General features: G+C 36.9%; 1 protein-coding gene and 1 pseudogene across 8 annotated transcripts in view; one reads left to right on the forward strand and one right to left on the reverse strand.

The window, feature by feature from the left end:
- Window positions 1-20974, reverse strand: part of DMXL1 (Dmx like 1) — a 232644-nt gene that overhangs the window by 191346 nt on the left and 20324 nt on the right. For 7 of the 8 annotated variants that reach the window (XM_077138868.1, XM_077138867.1, XM_077138866.1 and 4 more), the window contains exons 2-3: window positions 15127-15252; window positions 11309-11380 (exon numbers count right to left, since the gene is read on the reverse strand). In XM_077138868.1, coding sequence (XP_076994983.1) covers window positions 11309-11380; window positions 15127-15252 — 198 coding nt within the window. Of the gene's footprint in view, window positions 1-11308; window positions 11381-15126; window positions 15253-17763; window positions 17925-20974 lie in introns of those variants that run through there. The other variant, XM_077138869.1, reaches the window with a different exon arrangement.
- Window positions 19989-20745, forward strand: LOC143665455 (dnaJ homolog subfamily C member 8 pseudogene; annotated as a pseudogene).

Below are 20974 nucleotides of genomic sequence, written 5' to 3' on the forward strand. Positions count from 1 at the left end.
GTAAATCAATTTAGGTAGGATTGACATCTTAACTATATTTAGTCTTCCAATCCATGAACACGGTATGCCCTTCCATCTTTTTAGGTCTTCTGTGATTTCTTTCAACAATTTTTTGTAGTTTCTTTGTATAGGTCTTTTGTCTCTTTAGTTAAATTTATTCCTAAGTATTTTATTCTTTTAGTTGCAATTGTAAATGGGATTCGTTTCTTGATTTCCCCCTCAGCTTGTTCATTGCTAGTGTATAGAAACACGACAGACTTTTGAATGTTGCTCTTGTAACCTGCTACTTTGCTGTACTCATTTATTAGCTCTAGTAGTTTTGTTGTGGATTTTTCGAGGTTTTCGACGTATAGTATCATATCGTCTGCAAACAGTGATAGTTTTACTTCTTCCTTTCCAATTTTGATGCCTTGTATTTCTTTTTCTTGTCTAATTGCTCTGGCTAGAACCTCCAACATGATGTTGAATAATAGTGGTGATAATGGACATCCTTGTCTTGTTCCTGATCTTAGGGGGAAAGTTTTCAATTTTTCCCCATTGAGGATGATATTACCTGTGGGTTTTTCATATATTCCTTCTATCATTTTAAGGAAGTTCCCTTGTATTCCTATCCTTTGAAGTGTATTCAACAGGAAAGGATGTTGAATCTTGTCAAATGCCTACTCTGCATCAATTGAGATGATCAGTGATTTTTCTGCTTTGATTTGTTGATACGGTGTATTACATTAATTGATTTTCTTATGTTGAACCATTCTTGCATACCTGGGATGAATCTTACTTGGTCATGATGTATAATTCTTTTAATGTGTTGTTGAATTTGATTTGCTAGAATTTTGTTGAGGATTTTTGCATCTATGATCATTAGAGAGATTGGTCTGTAGTTTTCTTTTTTTGTAATATCTTTGCCTGGTTTTGGTATGAGGGTGATGTTGGCTTCATAGAATGAATTAGGTAGCTTTCCCTCCACTTCAATTTTTTTGAAGAGTTTGAGGAAAGTTGGTACTAATTCTTTCTGGAATGTTTGGTAGAATTCACATGTGAAGCCGTCTGGTCCTGGACTTTTCTTTTTGGGAAACTTTTGAATGACTGATTCAATTTCTTTACTTGTGATTGGTTTGTTAAAGGTCGTCTATTTCTTCTTGAGTCAAAGTTTGTTGTTCATGCCTTTCTAGGAACTTGTCCATTTAATCTACATTGTTGTATTTATTAGCGTAAAGTTGCTCATAGTATCCTGTTATTACCTCCTTTATTTCTGTGAGGTCAGTAGTTATGTCTCCTCTTCCATTTCTGATCTTATTTATTTGCATCCTCTCTCTTCTTCTTTTTGTCAATCTTGCTAAGGGCCCATCAATCTTATTGATTTTCTCATAGAACCAACTTCTGGTCTTATTGATTTTCTGTATTGTTTTCATGTTTTCAATTTCATTTATTTCTGCTCTAATCTTTGTTATTTCTTTCCTTTTGCTTGCTTTGGGGTCAGTTTGCTGTTCTTTCTCCAGTTCTTCCAAGTAGACAGTTAATTCCTGAATTTCTGCCTTTTCTTCTTTACTGATATAGACATTTGGGGCAATAAATTTCCCTCTTAGTACTGCCTTTGCTGCGTCCCATAGGTTTTGATATGTTGTGTTTTCATTTTCATTCGCCTTGAGATATTTACTAATTTCTCTTGTAATTTCTTCCTTGACCCACTCGTTGTTTAAGAGTGTGTTGTTGAGCCTCCACATATTTGTGAATTTTTGGCACTCTGCTTATTATTGATTTCCAACTTCATTCCTTTATGATCTGAGAAAGTGTTTTGTATGATTTCAATCTTTTTCAATTTGTTGAGACTTGCTTTGTGACCCAGCATATGGTCTATCTTTGAGCATGATCCATGAGCACTTGAGAAAAAGGTGTATCCTGCTGTTGTGGGGTGTAATGTCCTATAAATGTCTGTTAAGTCTAGCTCATTTATTGTAATATTCAAATTCTATGTTTCTTTATTGATCCTCTGTCTAGATGTTCTGTCCATTGATGAGAGTGGCGAACTGAAGTCTCCAACTATTATGGTAGATGTGTCTATTTCCCTTTTCAATGTCTGCAGTGTATTCCTCACGTATTTTGGGGCATTCTGATTCGCTGCTGTAAATATTTATGATTGTTATGTCTTCTTGTTTAATTGTTCCTTTTATTAGTAGATAGTGTCCTTCTTTGTCTCTTTTAACTGTTTTACATTTGAAGTCTAATTTGTTGGATATTAGTATAGCTACTCCTGCTCTTTCTGTTGTTATTTGCATGAAATATCTTTTCCCAACCTTTCACTTTCAACCTATGTTTATCTTTGGGTCTAAGATGTGTTTCCTGTAGACAGCATATAGAAGGATTCTGTTTTTTAATTCATTCTGCCAGTCTATGTCTTTTGATTGGGGAATTCAGTCCATTAACATTTAGTGTTATTACTGTTTGGGTAATACTTTCCTCTACCATTTTGCCTTTTGTATTATATATATCATATCTGATTTTCCTTCTTTCTACACTCTTCTCCATACCTCTCTCTTCTGTCTTTTCGTATCTGTCTCTAGTGTTCCCTTTAGTATTTCTTGCAGAGCTGGTCTCTTGGTCACAAATTCTCTCAGTGACTTTTTGACTGAAAATGTTTTAATTTCTCCCTCATTTTTGAAGGACAATTTTGCTGGATATAGAAGTCTTGGTTGGCAGTTTTTCTCTTTTAGTAATTTAAATATATCATCCCACTGTCTTCTCGCCTCCATGGTTTCTGCTGAGAAATCTACACATAGTCTTATTGGGTTTCCCTTGTATGTGATGGATTGTTTTTCTCTTGCTGCTTTCAAGATCCTCTCTCTTTGACCTCTGACATTCTAACTAGTAAGTGTCTTGTAGAATGCCTATTTGGATCTATTCTCTTTGGGGTGCACTGCACTTCTTGGATCTGTAATTTTAGGTCTTTCATAAGAATTGGGAAATTTTCAGTGATAATTTCTTCCATTAGTTTTTCTCCTCCTTTTCCCTTCTCTTCTCCTTCTGGGACACCCACAACACATATATTTGTGCGCTTCATATTATCATTCAATTCCCTGAGCCCCTACTCAAATTTTTCCATTCTTTTCCCTATAGTTTCTCTTTCTTTTTGGATTTCAGAGGTTCCATCCTCCAATTCACTAATTCTAGCCTCTGTCTCTTGAAATCTACCATTATAGGTTTCCATTGTCTTTTTCATCTCTTCTACTGTTTCTTTCATTCCCATAAGTTCTGTGATTTGTTTTTTCAGACTTTCCATTTCTTCGTTTTGTTGATCCCATGCCTTCATGTCCTCCCTCAATTTATTGATTTGGTTTTTGAAGAGGTTTTCCATTTCTGTTCGTATATTCAGCACTAGTTGTCTCAGCTCCTGTATCTCATTTGAGCTATTGGTTTGTTCCTTTCACTGGGCCATGTCTTCAATTTTCCTGGTGTGATTTGTTATTTTTTGCTGGCGTCTGGGCATTTAATCAGATTTCCCTGAGTGTGGGACCCAGCAGGTTGAAAGACTTTCCTGTGAAATCTCTGGGCTCTGTTTTTCTTATCCCGCCCAGTATGTCGTGCTTGTCTGTCTGCGGGTCCCACCAGCAAAAGATGTTGTGGCTCCTTTAACTTTGGAAGACTCTTGCTGCTGGGTGTGTGGTGGAGACAGAGGACATTTGTAGGTTGGTTTTAATGGCTTCAAATTGTGAAGTCCTGGGATCTGAATTCCTTGAGAGAGGGATTCCACCTGAGTTGCGTTTCACCCCTCCCGCAGGGAAGGTTCAGGTGGTAGAGAGCCCTGAAAGCAGCCCGCCTCTGCGTTCGGGGCAGTTGCAACCTGTGTAATCCCAGCGCTGAGCCCAGAGGCAACCAAGCCTCCGCAGAAACAGCCGCAGAAGGCTCTGTTTTGCCCCCTTTCCTCTTTTTCAGTTAGTCCAATCAGCGACTTCCGCCTTGATCAGTTTCGCCTGAGCTGAGGGCCTATTTTTAGTAGTCAGAAGTTGTTCATTAATGCCACTATTGGTGTTAGGTTGGGCTCAGTCTCTACTACTGTTGGAGACTCTTTCCTTTCCCTCCGGGAAGTCATCTGTGAGGGAGGGGCGCCGGCCGCCGCGGCTTGGGGGACCGCTGATCCGAAGCTCCCCGCCGGCCCGGGAAGCCATGTGTGTGTAAGGGGCTCCAGTCGCCGGCCGCCGCGCATTGGGGAACCGCTGTTCCGAGGCTCCCAGCCAGTCCAGGAAGCCACGTGTGTAGGAGGGGCTGCGGTCACCAGCCGCCACGGCTTGGGGAACTGCCGATCTGAGGCTCCCAGCTGGCCCGTGAAGTTGTGCATGGGGGGAGGGGCTCTGGTCACCAGCTGCTGCGGCTTGGGGAACCGCTGTTCCGAGACTCCCAGCCGGCCCAGGAAGCTGCGTGTGTGGAAGGGGCTCCGGTCGCCGGCCGCCGCAGCTTGGAGAACTGCTGTTCCGAGGCTCCCAGCCGGCCCGGGAAGCCACGTGTGGGAGGGCCACCGCAGCTTGGGGAAGCGCCGATCCGAGGCTCCCAGCCGGCCCGGAAGTCGCGTGTGTGGAAGGGGCTCCGGTCGCCGGCCACTGCAGCTTGGAGAACCGCCGCTCCGAGGCTCCCAGCTGGCCCAGGAAGCTGCGCGTGGGGGAGGGGTGCTGGCCGCCGCAGCTTGGGGAACCTCCGTTCCGAAGCTCCCAGCTGGCCCGGGAAGGAGGGAGGGAGGGGGTCCGGCCGCCAGCCGCCGTGGCCCGGGGAAGTGCGCGCCTCTCAGGAACCTCACCGCAGCGGAGTCTCTTAGCCGGTCCAGCAGTTCCAGAATGGGGTACACTGTGTGTCTGGTCTCTGTCATGGCTCTGGGAGCTGTTCTGTACTGTTTCTAGTTCTTTATTAGTTGTTTTGGAGGAGGAACTAAGAACCGCGTGCCTTACTAAGCCGCCATCTTCTCCCTTGACAAACTCTTTTCAGGTGCAAAAGCATTTGATTTTGAGGAGTTTTCATTCATTTTTTATTTTGTGCTTGTGCTTTGGGTGTAAAGTTTAGGAAGCTACGTCCTATTACCAGGTCTTGAAGATATTTCCTTACATTTTCTTCTAGGAGCTTTAGAATACTGGTTCTTATGTTTAGGTGAACCAATTTGAGTTAATTTTTGTATTAGATATACAAAGGGTCCTCATTCATTCTTCTGGCTATTGATATTCAGTTGACCCATGCCCATTTATTGAAAAGAATATTTTGTCTCAGTTCAGTGGATTTGGGGCCTTTGTGAAAGATCAGTTTACCATACATTTGATGGTCTATTTCTGCAATCTCGATTCAATTCGTCAATATTTCTATCTTTGTGCCAGTACCACGCTGTTTTGAGCACTGTGGCTTTAGAAGAAATTTTTAAATTGGAGCGTTAATCTTCCCATGCCATTGTTCTTTTTTAAGATGCTTTTGGCTATTTCAGGTCTCTTTTCCTTCCAGATGAATTTTGTAACTAGCTTGTCCAAGTCTTCAAAGTAAGTTGATGGAATTTTGATTGGTACTGCATTGAATGTGCAGATCAATTTGGGTAGAATTGAAATGTTTACTACATTTAACCTTCCTATTCACGAGCATTGAATGTCTTCCCACCTATTTAGATCTCCTTTGATTTCTTTTAGCAATATTATGTAGTTTTCTGTATACAAGTCCTTTAAATTCCTAAAGTTCATTCCTAGATACTTGATTCTTCTAATTGCTATTTTGAATGGAATGTTTCCCTTAAGTGGTTCCTCAGTTAGGTCATTGCTAGCATACAGAAACGTTCCAGATTTTTGCACATTAATTTTATGTCCCGCCACCTTGCTGAATTTATTAGCTCAAGTTACTTTGCTGGAGATTTCTCAGAATTTTCCAAGTATACTATCAAGTCATCTGTAAATAATGAAAGCTTTATTTCCTCCTTACCAATTTGGATGCATTTTATTTCTTTTTCCTGCCTGATTGCTCTAGCTAGAACTTCTAGTTCAATGTCGAATAATAGTGGTGACAGAGGGCATCCTGGTCTCGTTCCTGATCTTAGGGGGAAATCTTTCAGTCTCTCACCATTGAGTATAATACAGGCTATGGGTTTTTGATAAATGCCTTTCTTCATATTGAAGAAGTTTCCTTTCATTTCTACCTTTTGAAGTGTTTTTATCAGAAAAGGATGCTGAATTTTGTTGAATGTTTTTCAGCATCAATTAAAATGATTATGTGATTTCTCCCTTTTGATGTGTTAATGTACTGTATTGCATTAATTGATTTTCTTGTGTTGAACCATCCCTGCTTTTATGGTATAAACCCCACTTGGTTGTGGTGTACAATTCTTTTAATGCATTGAAGGATTCAATTTGCTAGTATTTTGTTGAGAATTTTGCATCTATGTTCATTAAGGAGATTGGCCTGCAGTTCTCCTTTCTTATAGCATCTTTACCAGCTTTGGTATTAAGATGATACTAGCTTCATATATTGAGTTAGGTAGTTCAGGTTACAATGAGATACCACCTCAACCTCTAAGAATGGCTGCTATTGAACCAACAGTAACTATAAATATTGGAGAAGATGTGAGAAATTGGGACACTTATGTACTACTGGTGGAAATGTATAACGGTACAGATGCTATGGAAAACAGTCTGGCAACTCCTCAGAAAACCAAATATCGAGGTGCACTATGACCCATCAATACTACTACCCAGTATATACCCAGAAGAGCTGAAAGCAGTGACACAAACAAATATTTCCACACCTATGTTCACAGCAGCATTATTCTCAATTGCTAAAAGAAGAAAGCAATCCAAGTGCCCATCAACAGATGAGAGGTTTAACAAAATGTGGTACACACATATGATGGAATATTATGCAGCAGTAAGACGAAATGACATCCTGAAGTACAGGACAAGATGGATGAGCCTTGACGACACAATGCTGAGTGAAATAAGCCAGACACAAAAAGACATGATTCCACTTTTATGACAATGATAAAGATAAAATCAGAGGCCTATAATACAGAATATAGGGACTCAGAGATACACGGAAGCTAAAGAAGAGTGAATGGTTAACTAATGAGACTGAATTTAAATGTAAGGGAATAGACAAAAGTGAAGGCGGTGCACCAGTGGGTCTATAAGTAATATTACCATAATGAAGGTGAACATGATTGACAGGGGTTGTATAGACCTACGTGTCCCACCGATTAACAGTACAAATAAGTTCTTGCATGAACTACTGCAAAGATATGAATCTTGTACAAAGAGTGTGTAAGTTCAGGGTATGGGGGGAAAACTGCTATTGCGTGCTATAGGCTATGTTTAAAATGAAAATGTCAACAGTACCACACCAACATAAGGTATAAATAATGGGAGAGAAACAAGAGATAAGGGGAGGTTTGGATTTTCTATTTGATGGGGGTATGTTTATTGGATATCTTACTCTTGGGAACAATTAAATTATCTAAAATTGAGAATGTTGAAAGACTGTGGACTTTGGACATTATACATGACGCCCAATGAATGGAGGTGGGTGCAGGATGCACTGACGAGAATAGACTGGCCAACAAAGGCATACACATACAATCGAATACTGCGCTGCTACAAAAACGAACAAAGTTGCGAGGCATGCAATGTTATGAATTACCCTATGGGATATTTGGTGATGCAAAATAAGCCAGAAACTAAAGTACAAATATTGTGTAGTCTCATTTAAAAAATACTTATAAGAAAACAGGGACCTAGATTGTAACCTCTTATAACAGTCACATTTAGTCCGGAGTGATAATTGTTATTTCTAGATTTTGAGGAGCTGTTTTTTATATGAATAACCTGGCATTTGGAGATAAGAATGAAGATGGTCTGGTTGGAATTAAGGTAATTCAGAATACAGGGGTAAGGAAGACAATGTCTGTATTTTAGAACTTCACCTACTCTTTGAAACCAAAGGAAGTGAAGCCGATTTTGTTCAGAATCTAAATTTTCTGTAGCATACAATCTAATTCAATCAGTCTGGATAGTTCATTTAAATAATCCAAAGACAGGGAACCCAGAAGAATGAGGGTCTTTAATCCTGTATAGCTTAATGTATTACCTGGATAAATCCCAGGGTACATTAAGCAGACAATTAAAATGCACTGGAAAAGTCTCTAAAATATGGAACCATTAAACTTTACTATGAGGGAAACTCCTGACACGGTGTCAAAAATCAGGGATACCCAAGTCAATAGGCCAAGCCCTTGATCTTGAGACTTGCTCTCATGAAGCTTTTGTATGTAGCAGAGATGCTTAGTGTTCTAGTTTGCTAGCTGCCGGAATGCAATATACCAGAAACAGAATGGCTTTTAAAAAGGGGAATTTAATAAGTTGCTAGTTTACAGTTCCAAGGCTGAGAAAATGTTCCAATTAAAACAAGTCTATAGAAATGTCCAATCTAAGGCATCCAGGGAAAGAAACCTTGGTTTAAGAAGGCCGATGAAGTTCAGGGTTTCTCTCTCTCAAGTGAGAAGGTACAAGGCAAACACAGTCCGTTTCTCTCTCATCTGGAAAGGCACATGGTGAACATGGTCAGGGTTCCTCTTTTATCTGGAAGGGCACATGGTGAACACGGCATCATCTGCCAGCTTCTTCTCCTGGCTTCCTGTTTCATGAAGCTCCCCGGGAGACATTTTCCTTCTTCATCTCCAAAGGTACTGGCTGGTGGACTCTGCTTCACGTGGCTATGTCATTCTGCTCTGCTCTCTCTGAATCTCTTTCATTCTCCAAAATGTTTCCTCTTTTATAGGACTCCAGAAACTTATCAAGACCCACCCAAATGGGTGGAGACATGTTGTCTGTCACCTAATCCAGTTTAACAATCACTCTTGATTAAATCACATCTCCAGGGAGTTGATCTGATTACAGTTTCAAACATACAGTATTGAACAGGGATTATCCTGCCTTTACGAAATGGGATTTTGATTAAAACATGGCTTTTCAAGAGTACAACCATCCTTTCAAACAAGCCCACTTAGCCTACCTCCAGCCCTGCCTAAGCAGTTACTTCTGGAGGACCTCGTCCCTTGCTCAGATGTGGCCTCTCTTTCTCTAAGACCAACTCTGTAAGTGAAATCACTGCCCTCCTCCCTACTTGGGACATAACAACCAGGGGTCAAAGTCTCCCCAGCAGCATGGGAGATAACTCTCAGGGATAAGTGTGGCCCTAGCACCATGGGGATCAACAATGCTATTCTGCTCAGAAGAGGGAAAAGGAGTATAACAAATAAGGTATCAGTAGCTAAGAGAGTTCGAATAGAGTTGAGAGGCTACTCTGGAGGTCACTCTTATGCAAGCTTCAGTTAGACATTGTTTCCTACCGTAACTTGCCAAACCCCAACCAAAACCATTCCTGTCAATCCTAAAGAACACCTAGGGCATTAAACAAGATTCTACAAAGGTTCTAAACACTAGGGTAACTTTCCAGAAACCTACAAACTCCAGATGGGCACTTCAGATAAGTCCTGATATGCAGAGGGGCCAGCCTCTCCAGAACATCAACTAATTCAATCCCACTATTCATTATTACTGACAGCCCCTTCCAACATGAAAATGTTAGAATGGGCATAGCCCGAATACCCCTAAAAAGTGAAAGAAAGATCAAAGGAGATTGTGGACTTATTTTAACAAATAATGGTTTAACAAATGAGTATGACTGCTGAATCATTATACTGATATTTTAGTCTCCAGTATCTTAGAACACCTCAAAGTAAAAACCTAAAATGTTGGAGTTGTAACCCATACCAAACTCTGAAATCTGTTCTAAAACTTAACTGTGCTGTGCTTTGAAATGCATTGCTTTTTTGTATATAAATTATTTTTCAGAAATAAAAAGTCTATTGTGACAATAAATGCACAGCTATATGATGATATTGTGAACCACAATATACCACATATAGCTGTGAAAAGATAACCTGGTATGTGAATATATAATATTCATCAAAAAAAAATTTAATTAAAAAAAAAAACAGTATCTTACGTGAATGACTCTCAATCACAGTACACATCAGAACCACCCCCTCTGGAACTAGATCTACAAGTGTCTAGGGACAACTCATACCTACAGATTAAGAAACTTCCAGGGTAAGATCTGGACACGTTAACCAGTGATTCTAAAGTGCACCTCTTATGAAAACCACCTTCTTACAAGAATATTCCAGACAGGTAAATAATTTCTATTTTATGAGGAACTAAAGATTCTCTGAGGCCATCTTTGGGAAATACAAATTTAATGCATCTTCCAACTTTATGATTTTTCTATTAGATCCAGTTTTCTCCTTCAAGGTTTTTATATATTTTTTTAACTTTCTCCGCAAAGTCACTGCTGTCTAGTACCAAAAAATGAGTTCCTTTCTTGTTCAGTTTTTGACAATACTATATTGATCAATTATAACTTGTAAAAGAGAAAATAGGCAAAAACTAAAATACTCTATTTTATTAGCCTCTTTAATACAGCAATCTGATTTTTTTGAAGTCAACTATTTCATTTAACAAATATTTACTGACCATTATTTGTACTATATGGTTCTGGGTGTTTTGGACCAATCTATCTATCTAATCTATCTATTTTATTTTATTATATTTTGTGGGGTGCATGGGCCAGGAATTGAATATGGGTCTTCCACATGGCACGTGAGCATTCTATGCTAAACTACCCATGCACCCCTAACACCATTCCTTTAAATTTTACTTTTAGTACTGCTCATTATTAATTCACAAGCTTATAAGAGTCCCTAATATTGGATTTATTAGTAATAAACAGAAATAGAAATCTGTGGATAATTGTGTGCACACAAGATACATATGAATTAACTGATATAGCTTCTTTATAAAGGAAAACATTCACTAACTTAACAATTACATGATATAATAATTGTAAGAAAATAACTGCAATTAAAACATACAAGGCTAAGAACAATATATATTGGATAAAAAAAGGAAACTGTACAAAGGTAGATAAAGAATAAAAGTGCCACATATGGGAAGAGCACAGTATTTGGATACTAGCAACAAAGTTGACACTTCAAATATTTATTGTAAAATAAAAGTTTTATACAGAAAAAAAAAAGCATTTCAAAAGAATTCAATGGAATTATTTAGTTTAATTTTATTCCAATTAAATATTTGAATATTTGATAAAAAAGTGGCATTTAACATTTATCTCCAATTACACTATATAACTTATAGATTTCTTTAACAATCACTCAGATTATTAAAAAAAGGTATCTTTTTATACTTAAACTTCAATTCTAAGAGAAAAATGGTAAATTACTGACCAAATTTTTCTTTTGCTTTGGTAGGTTAACTGGTTCAAAAACAGAGATAATGTTTCCATAGGATGCTGCAATCTTTTAAAAAGAAAAAAAAAAGAAAACGTATTATGGATATGTTCACTCATTTATGGATTAAAAGAACAAAGGAAATTAATAGTATTATTTTGAATAAGCCCATACACACAATTTCATTCACTGATACTTGGAGAACATTGCTTAGAAGACAATCTTATTTGGGTTAGAATCTCAGCATCAACATTTACTTGCACTTAAGGGCAAGATTAATTTGTGCCTAGAAAATCATGTTTGAATATTAGTTCCTCTATCTGTGTATATAATATGTAAGATACTACTTCCTAAAGGAATTATTTTGAGCATTGAAATAACATTCATAAAACACTTAGTATATAATATCTGACATACACGATGTGCAGGGAATGTTAAATTTCCTTTCTCGCAGAAGAAAACATACTTACGTATTCCTTGTCAAATATGGAGTTTGACATGATTTAAAATGGATTTTTAGATTATATGTTCTTAAAGTTTATAATACTGTAGCAATCAATTTCAGGCAGTGTGCAAATAGTGACTGAAATAATAAAGATCTTACATTGGTAATAAAACACTTAGAATCTTTCAAGATGCTTTCCCCACACAATTTCCATAATAGATACTGAAGTGGAAAAAAAATTTTATGCTTAGGGAATTAAAAACAAAACAAGACTCTGTGGCGAAAATAGTGAGCTGTTGATGGAAATGGCTGAATATGAGGTTGGAAAGGGAGGAAGTAGGTATGGATCATATCCTGAAAGGTTTTTTCAGGCCACATGAAGGAGTTCAGATTTTATTTTAAGAGAAATGAGAAGCCACTAAAAGTTTTAAGCTTACTTTATGTCTGCATGTAAACTGATTCATATTTAAGAAAAGGAGCACCCTGATTTCTTCATAAAGACTAAATGAATAAAAGAAGAGTATAAGTGGGTTAGGGTAGTAATATAAATAAATATCCTTGTACTTCAGAAATGTACATGCAAGTATTGTGTGTTCAAAGAGCATGACATATACAAACAACTCTCAAATGTTTAGTAAACTGATAAATAGGCAGATAGGTAGACTGAGATTGATAGAAAGAATGATAACAGGAAATATGGCAAAATGTTAAAATTGATGGAGCTGGGTATCAGGGCTGAGGGTGGGTATGTTAGAGTTCTCTGTATGATTTTGCTATTAATTTTGGAACTCCTGTAAGTTTGAAATCATTTCAAAACAGAAAGTTTAAGAAAAAACAACACCACCAAAAAAAGGCAGGAAGACAAGCTGGGAAGTTATTATAATATTATAGGTCAGCACAATATAGTGGTGTGGACTAGGCTGGTGGCAGTAAGATGGAAAGAAGTGAACAGACTCAGTATAAATCAAAAGGTCTGCTGTTGGATGAAGGATGAGGAAATGAGTTTCCATGACTGACTCAGATAAATAGGAAGCAGAGTCTCCAAGAAGTTAAATTCTGATTCATTGTGCGGGTGTATATGTTTAATTTTAAATAAAAGTTAAATTATTCCTTTGTGAACTAGAAGTACATTTTTAAAATATTTTATAAGGTAGCAACTACTAGAGTTTGAATGAGTCACAAATGAATAATATGATAATATGAAAAATGTGAGAAATCAGATAGAATAAATCAATGAATGAATCAAGGATAGAAATGAGAGCATATGATATAGTGAAGGAGGGTAAGGAATGCATACATTTGGAAAATGGATACTTTATAAGTGTTCTGAGGAGTTCTTAGGCTATAGAAATCACCTGCGCTGGGATGGTTTAGGAGGGACTATGTCTAGGGTTTTAATTATAGGTAATTATTAATTTCTACAGGCAGTATATATTTACTTTTAGGAACAGGGAATCCTATGAACACAGGTGTAAAGATGAAACAAGGCAACACATGTTTGGAGGCAAGGGATCACCAGCCTAGCTAAAAGAAAGGGCCCTTTAGAATAACGAACATGAGGTTATAAAATAGCAGGTTTGGATCAAGTTGTATAGGGCATCATGTCAAAGTAAACAAATGAACCTCTTCCAAGGTAATGGAAAGGTAAGAATGTTTCTAAGCAAAGGAGTAACAAGATAAATATTGATGAATTTTCCAAGAAAATTAATCTGATGGTATAATACAAAGAAAAAATGGTAAGCAATAAAATACTGGCACATATGGTGCAAGTAAAATTCCCTTTTTAAAAGCAAGTCATCAAAAGTTTCCAGATACCAAAATCTACAAATTTTCTAAGTAATGTCCTAAGGAGTTCTGTGATAATACTGATATCTGTGAAACAGATACAGTAAAATAACGTCCTATTATTTCACTCATATCTATGAAATAATAAAGGAAATCTGCCCTCTATTATTTGGAGTAACAACAAGGAGAACTTTGGAGGAAAAAATTCAGTAAATTACCCATCTCAATACTGAACGCAGATAGAGGTCTTTAACTAGCAGTCCATTCCTCAAAGCCACTTTCACTGCTCTAAATGATTATAAAACTAAATGACCTCTTTATCCTAACACGGACTGTCCTAACACTTAGCAGACTCAAGCAAGTCTAAGATTAAAGAAGTAGAGACAAGGAGACCAAACAAACATTGGGGGGGGGGGGGAATTGGGAGGGGCAAAGGAAAGGGAAGAAGAATTTTTTAGCATTCCAAAACAATTATTTTTTATACTATAGTGAGATGTAATTAAAGGCCTGAACAAAAGAAGCGATAGATGATAAACACTTGTGAGTAACTATATGCAAGGGAAGGGAAACATGGCTAATGACAACTAATATAAGAACAACAACAACAAAAAAACAGTATTCCATTAAATAGGCAAAGACCACAAGAGGAGAAACTCCTTATCATAAATGTCTTTAAATTAGGTGCCACCAGTATTTCTCAGATTAGCAGGTTTATCAGAAATGAGGATTACATTTTCAAAAAATGGTTCTATGAATTTTTATATGACCATTCTCATTTCTCACACAAAATGTTTTAATGGAAACATACAGTTCAACAATACATATTTAAATATCTGAAAAAACTCCTAAAAAAAATTAGCAAATTTGCAAAGTTCGGCCCAGTCTAGTTATAATTATTTCTAGGTCCGGTCACCTACATCAATATAGTGTTATTTTAAACTATCCTATGCTACCTACTAACTTTCTCAATTCTGATGCTATATATAACTTAATTTAATCTGATCTAGAAGAATTTCATGCTGTGGTTTTGTTTTTGCTGTTGCATTTATTTTAAGGTTACCCTATTACTTTTGATATACAAATAAAATTCCAGATAAAGCTTATAATTTTCCTTTCAGACTTGGAATAGATTAATTAAAAATTACAGACTTCAGTTTATCTTCATTTCAGTTTAAAGGCTGTCCAGAAGTGATAAGGCAATAACTCTGCCCACAAAGAATGTCCTGACCAAAGGATATTTCTTCAGTTTATTTGTAAACAGAATGAAGATTTATTGTGTTTCTTTTTCCTCAATCCCATGAATTATTAAATAAGTAACAAGGCTTAGACCTATTCTACAGGTAATATCATACTTTCTCTTGACTCAGAGGAGGCACAATGACAAGATTATTTTAAATATTAAAATTTTATAAGAACAGAATTTCTGAGACTCTAAAATGCATCTTATAGAGCAAAAGAAATATGTAGTTACTATGTCTTTGAAACAAAGTCTCTAATTCAGTCAGAAGCACACAAACATACTTCAGTGAATATCCTGATAAAAAACATATTAAAAACAAATATACATATTATCAAAATTACAAACCTTGCCTTGTTGCATTGAACAGTCTACACATCCCACTTGAATATTTCCATGTTTAGCTCCCGGGATTATTTGTAATCTTTCAAAATCACTCCCCAGTATTACAATGTCACATCCAGATGCATAAGCCTAAAAACAGAACAACAAAAAAAAATCATAATAAAGTGTCAAGAAAATTTATCTTTTAGAATACTAGCATTAACTATTATGTTTTGACAGACCAACTTAAAATGTTCTTTAAAACACAAACCATATCACAGAAATATTAAACTTTACCATTGGGGAAACCCCTGAAACTGTGTTGAACATTAGGGACACCCAAACCAATAGGCCAAGCCCATGATCTTAAGGCTTGCTTTTGTGAAGCTTATGTATGTGGCAGAGAAGCTTAGTCTACCTAAGGTATGCCTAAGAGTCACCTCTGAAGGACCTCTTTTGTTGCTCAGATGTGGCCTCTATCTCTCTAAGCCCAACACTGCTTAAGTGAAACCACTGCTTTCCCCTGCTACATGAGACATAACATCCAGGGGTCAAAGTCTCGCCGGCAGCATGGAAGATGACTCCCAGGGATGAGTCTGGCCCTGTTACCTTGGGATCAACAGTGCCATCCTGACCAAAAGGGGGAAAAGAAGTATAACAAACAAGGTATCAGTGGCTGAGAAAGTTCAAATAGAGTCAAGAGGCTACTCTGGAGGTCACTCTTACACACACTTCAGTTAGACATTGTTACCTACAAACCCCAACCAAAACCAATCTTGCCAGTCCTAAAGAACTTTAAGGCATTATATGAGATTCTACAAAGGTTCCAATAAAAAAATAAAAAATAAATAAATAATCAAAGGAGAAAGTGGAGTTATAAGAGAGAAGACAGGACTTAACAAATGAGTATGACTCCTGAATCTTATACTGATATTTCTTTCAGTCTCTAATGTCATGGAGGAGCCAGAGTGAAACACCTAAACTTTTTGAACTGTAACCCATATCAAACTCTGAACTCTGTTCTATAACTAACGGCTGTGGTGTGCTTTGACATTTATTGCTTTTTAGTATATATATATATATATGTTATTTTTCACAATAAAAATTAAATAAAATTTTAAAATCTATTATTTGGAAGTATTTCTCTGACCTCCCATATATACCCCATCAACAAATTTTGTCAGCCTATCTAAAAAATAGATGTCAACTCTATCTACTTTTTCCATCTCTGAATGCAATCACCCTTGTCTAAGCTGTGATCATCTCTCTTCTGCACTACTGTTAATAGCTTAACTCCTTCCATTCTTGCCTCCCTCTAATTCTTTTCCACACAAAGACAAGAGTGATCTTTTCAAAATGTCTTATTACACAAATTACTTTTCCTTGCTTAAACCTCTTCAATAGTTTCTTATTCTTGTACTTAGAATAAAACCTCAACTGCTACCACGATCAAGGCCCTGCATGATTATCCTACTTCTTCCATCTCAAGCCACTCTTTCCTTTTTTCCTCCCCTCAGTGGGCTCCTTCCACTGCCCTTCTTTCTGTTCCTTGGGCATGGGCATATTCCAACTCAAGATGGTTTATCTGCCTGATCTTGTCTGTCTGGCTTCTTTTAAACATCCAGGTCTCCCTCTCTCATTATTCTCTACCTCATTACTGTTTATTTCCCTCACAGCACATAACATGATCTATAAATAGCTTTTTTATTTTTTTGGTCCATTTCAATTACTAGATGTGCTGGTTTGAAAGGATGTATGTACCCTAGAAAAGCCATGTTTTAATCCTAATCCCATTTTGCAAAGGCAGCCATTTCCCTAATCCCTACTCAGCACTGCATGCTTGAAACTGTAATTAGATCATCTCCCCAGAGATGTGATTTAATCAAGAGTGGTTGTTAAGCCGAATTAGGTAGAGGCATATCTCTACCCATTTGGGTGGGTCTTGATTAGTTTCTGGAGTCCTGTAAAAGAGGAAACATTTTGGAGAATGAGAGAGATTCGGTGAGAGCAGAAAATGCTGTAGCATTCATGAAGCAGAGTCCACCAGCCAGTGACCTTTGGAGGTAAAGAAGGAAAATGCCTTCTGGGCAGCTTCATGAAACAGGAAGCCAGGAGAGAAAGCTAGCAGATGACACTGTGTTCGCCATGTGTTTTTCCAGCTGAGAGAGAAATCCTAACTGTGTTTGCCATGCGCCTTCTCACTTGAGAGAGAGAGAGACCCTGAACTTCATTGATCTTCTTGAATCAAGGTGTCTTTCCCTGGATGCCTTAGATCAGACAGTTCTATAGACTTGCTTTAATTGAGATATTTTCTTGGTCTTAGAACTGTAAATTAGCAACTTATTAAATTCCCCTTTTTAAAAGTCATTCTGTTTCTAGTAATATTGCATTCTGGCAGCTAGCAAACTAGAACACTAGAATTCAAGTTTTGAGAGAGTAGGGTTCAAATTTATCTTGTGCTCTGCTCTACCTTCTTCTAACAGAAGGCTCTGACACACATAACTGGTGCTTTATAAATACCTGTGGTATAAAGTTCAGCATTTAATTTCACAGAAATAGCCACTACATCCTAAAGAAATAAAAGGGTATAGTTCAAGGCTAGTAGCAAGCATTTTGCAGCTCTTTTAAAATTTTATAATTAGCAGAACTCCTTTTGCCTACCTTCTCCTTTGATCACAAGAGTTTCTTCCACTACAGGATACCTGTCTGTACTTCTGAGACGTAGCAAACACTTAGACAATAACACATCTTTCACAAGCTGTTTTCCATCCTGAGAAATTCTTAAAGTTTCAGTGAGTCTTCACTTTCTCATTTCTTTTAGACACATATTTACTGTAAAAAATATAATACTTCATATACACTCTATGACCTTAATTCCTACCAAAGTAAAAAAGGTTCTATACTAAACTATCAAAAAATATTAGAAAACATGCAAATAAATGTGTTCATATTACAAGAAAGTTGAGAAAGTGGAGGCCCAAATAGGCTGACACAGCTTTATAGTGGTAGAGTGGGCTTGAGAACCCAGATTTTTTGATTCTCAATTTAGCGCTATTTCCATGGCACCACCAGACCTTCACTAGTAAGCAAGCAGATCTGCCTGGAATTATTCTTAAAAAAAAATTTAGAAAAATCAAGACTAGATCTACTAGTGTCAAATAGTAGAAATAATTGGCTCAGTAAACAAAACAAAAAAAACTCATGATAGTCTGTTCTTTATAAATTTCTACAACAGGATCATAAGGCTTGTCACAGGCCTATTAGCAAGAACAAATTCCAATGCCTAATTTATTTCAGGAAAAATAGTTTTTCACAATACTTTAAATATCTCAGATATGGATTTTCTCCTTGATTTAAAAGTTTGATAAAATACTGATTGTGGCAATCCCCAAAATATTCAGTGTTGCATTCTGCATATTTACAATTTAGATTTACTCCTTTATAAACAAAATTTATATTTCAGTTTTCACTAATTGGCAGACATAAACAACCCATGTTTTTATAATGCTACCATTCTTTTCTTAAACCTGAAATTATCTACCCACTTAAGATACTGTGTTGCAGTATCTATTTTTGCAAATTAACACTCTAAATTTTCCTGCATTTAGTCTACATTAATCCTGAAATAGCTTACCTAATTCTGCTTAATACAACAAATATTAAGTACTTTCAAATAGGGTAGCATATGGGAACTCTATTTTATGCATGGTTTTTCTATAAACCCACTTCTCTAATTTAAAAAATTGGTATAAAATTAAAAAAAAAAAAACTTTTACAATGTGACTGTGTGATTGGGAGGACCTTGAGTCTTATGTTCCTTTTATCCAGGGTATGGACAGATGAGTAAAAAATGTGGATAAAAAAATAAACAATGGGGGGGGGGGGGACAATAGGCAAATAAATTGAGTAGATGGAAAAATTAGTGGTCAATGAGAGGGAGGGGTAAGGTGTATGGTTTGTATGAGTTTTTTTTTATTCCTTTTTTCTGGACTGATGCAAATGTTCTAAAAATAATCATGGTGATGAATACACAACTATGTGATCATATTATGAGCCACGGATTGTAAACCATGTATGGAATGTATGTTAAGAATGTTTATATGTTTGCAAGTTAAGTTTTATCAATAAAAATATTTTTTAAAAAAAGGTTTGAATCAGGATTAAAACATGGCTTTTCTGGGGTACAAAATATTTTCAAACCAGCACAACTGGTATGAATTTAACATTTTTTTGTTTGATTTCTTCTCATAATGAAAAATGTCTCACTTGGATATGAAGGACCTACAACTCCCAAGACTGCTGACATGAGTACAAAATGGCACAATTTGGAAAGCTGAACAGATGCATACCTTAGAAACCACCAAGTTATACTCCTAAGCACATACTTAACAGATGTGTTCTATGTGTTGTGTACCATGACACATGTACAAGAACATTCACTGCATTATTCATAAACACCTCCAAACTAGAAACAACTCAAATATCCAGCCACAGTAGAATGGATAAATAAACTATATTATAATCATAGAGTGGGATTAAAGCAGAGGTTCTCCAAACTTTCTGGTCTCAGGAATCCTTTATACTGTTAGGAAAGTAAGGAGAATACCCACACCAAAGAGTTTTAGTTTCTGTGGGTTATCTCTACCAAAACCTATTCTTTTAGAAAGTAAAACCAAGAAGCCTTATCACACAACAACACACATGTACCTATTTCATTAGGTCTGGATGTAGTCTCTGGAAAAGTCCACTCCATTATAGGAGAAGAATAAAGAAAAAAAGCAAATAAAATCTAGTATTATTTGTATAGAAAAAAAATACTTTTGAGCTTTCAGACCCACAGGGTCTCATTCCAAGACCACTGTTTAAGAAACAGTGCTGAGGGGGAAATGACAACTTCAGGAGAGAGCAGGGCTTTGGGCCGTAGAGGTGGCATAGAAGAAGCATTTATGACCTTTTACAGTGAGGTGAAAGAAAGAGAGAAGAGAGATTTGGTTCTAATCTGCAAAAATCAGAGTACAAGATTGACTTGTTCTGATCCTATTTCAATTTGAATCCATTTGAGGTTCTTCAAATAGATCCTGAAATGACAGATAAAGGAAATAAAAAAGAGGTTTCATCAGTTATCCATATGAGTGCATCCTGACAAAAATCAGATGTTGCTGACAGAGCACAAAAGATTTCTGAAGCTGTGGACAAAGCTTACATGTTGCTACTGGATCAGGAACAAAAGAAGAAGGCCCCGAAGGTAATTCAGGCAAGAAAAGAATACATGGAACACACTGTGAAAGAGTGGAAAAAGCAATTAAAGAAGGAAGGAAAACCTACAAATGTGGAAGAGGATGACCTGAACTGTTCAAAACAGGCAGTATACAAATAGACCATGAAACTCTTCACTGAACTGGAAATTAAAAGGAAAGACAGAAAAGCCAAAGAAATGCATGAAAAGAAGCAACAAAGAGAAGAAGAGATTGAAGCTCAAGAAAAGGCCAAATGAGAAAAAGAATGGAAGAAAAACTTTGAGGAAAGTCGAGATGGTGTGTGGACAGCTGGCAAAACATCCAAGCAAACACAAAGGGGAAGAAAAAGAAGAAAAACTGAACCTTCCTGAGACCACCAAAAGTAAAAATGGAAAAGTATGAGTGACCTAGGGTTACAGGCACAGAACCTTCCGCTGTCTACCTCCCCTTTTGCTTTGAAGGAATCATTCTTTCCTCTCACTTCCACCCCAACATAAGAGCAGTATTTGCTTTTTGGTCGATTTTGTTTTCAATACAATTTAATATCAGAGAAATTCTTTTGTACATTGAAATAAGGGGCTTAGTTTAAAAAAGACCTTCTGCCATCCCCTATTGCCAGAACAACCAGGACTGGA

This window comes from Tamandua tetradactyla, chromosome 21 (genome assembly GCF_023851605.1).
Source record: "Tamandua tetradactyla isolate mTamTet1 chromosome 21, mTamTet1.pri, whole genome shotgun sequence".
Classification (NCBI taxonomy): Eukaryota; Metazoa; Chordata; class Mammalia; order Pilosa; family Myrmecophagidae; genus Tamandua; species Tamandua tetradactyla.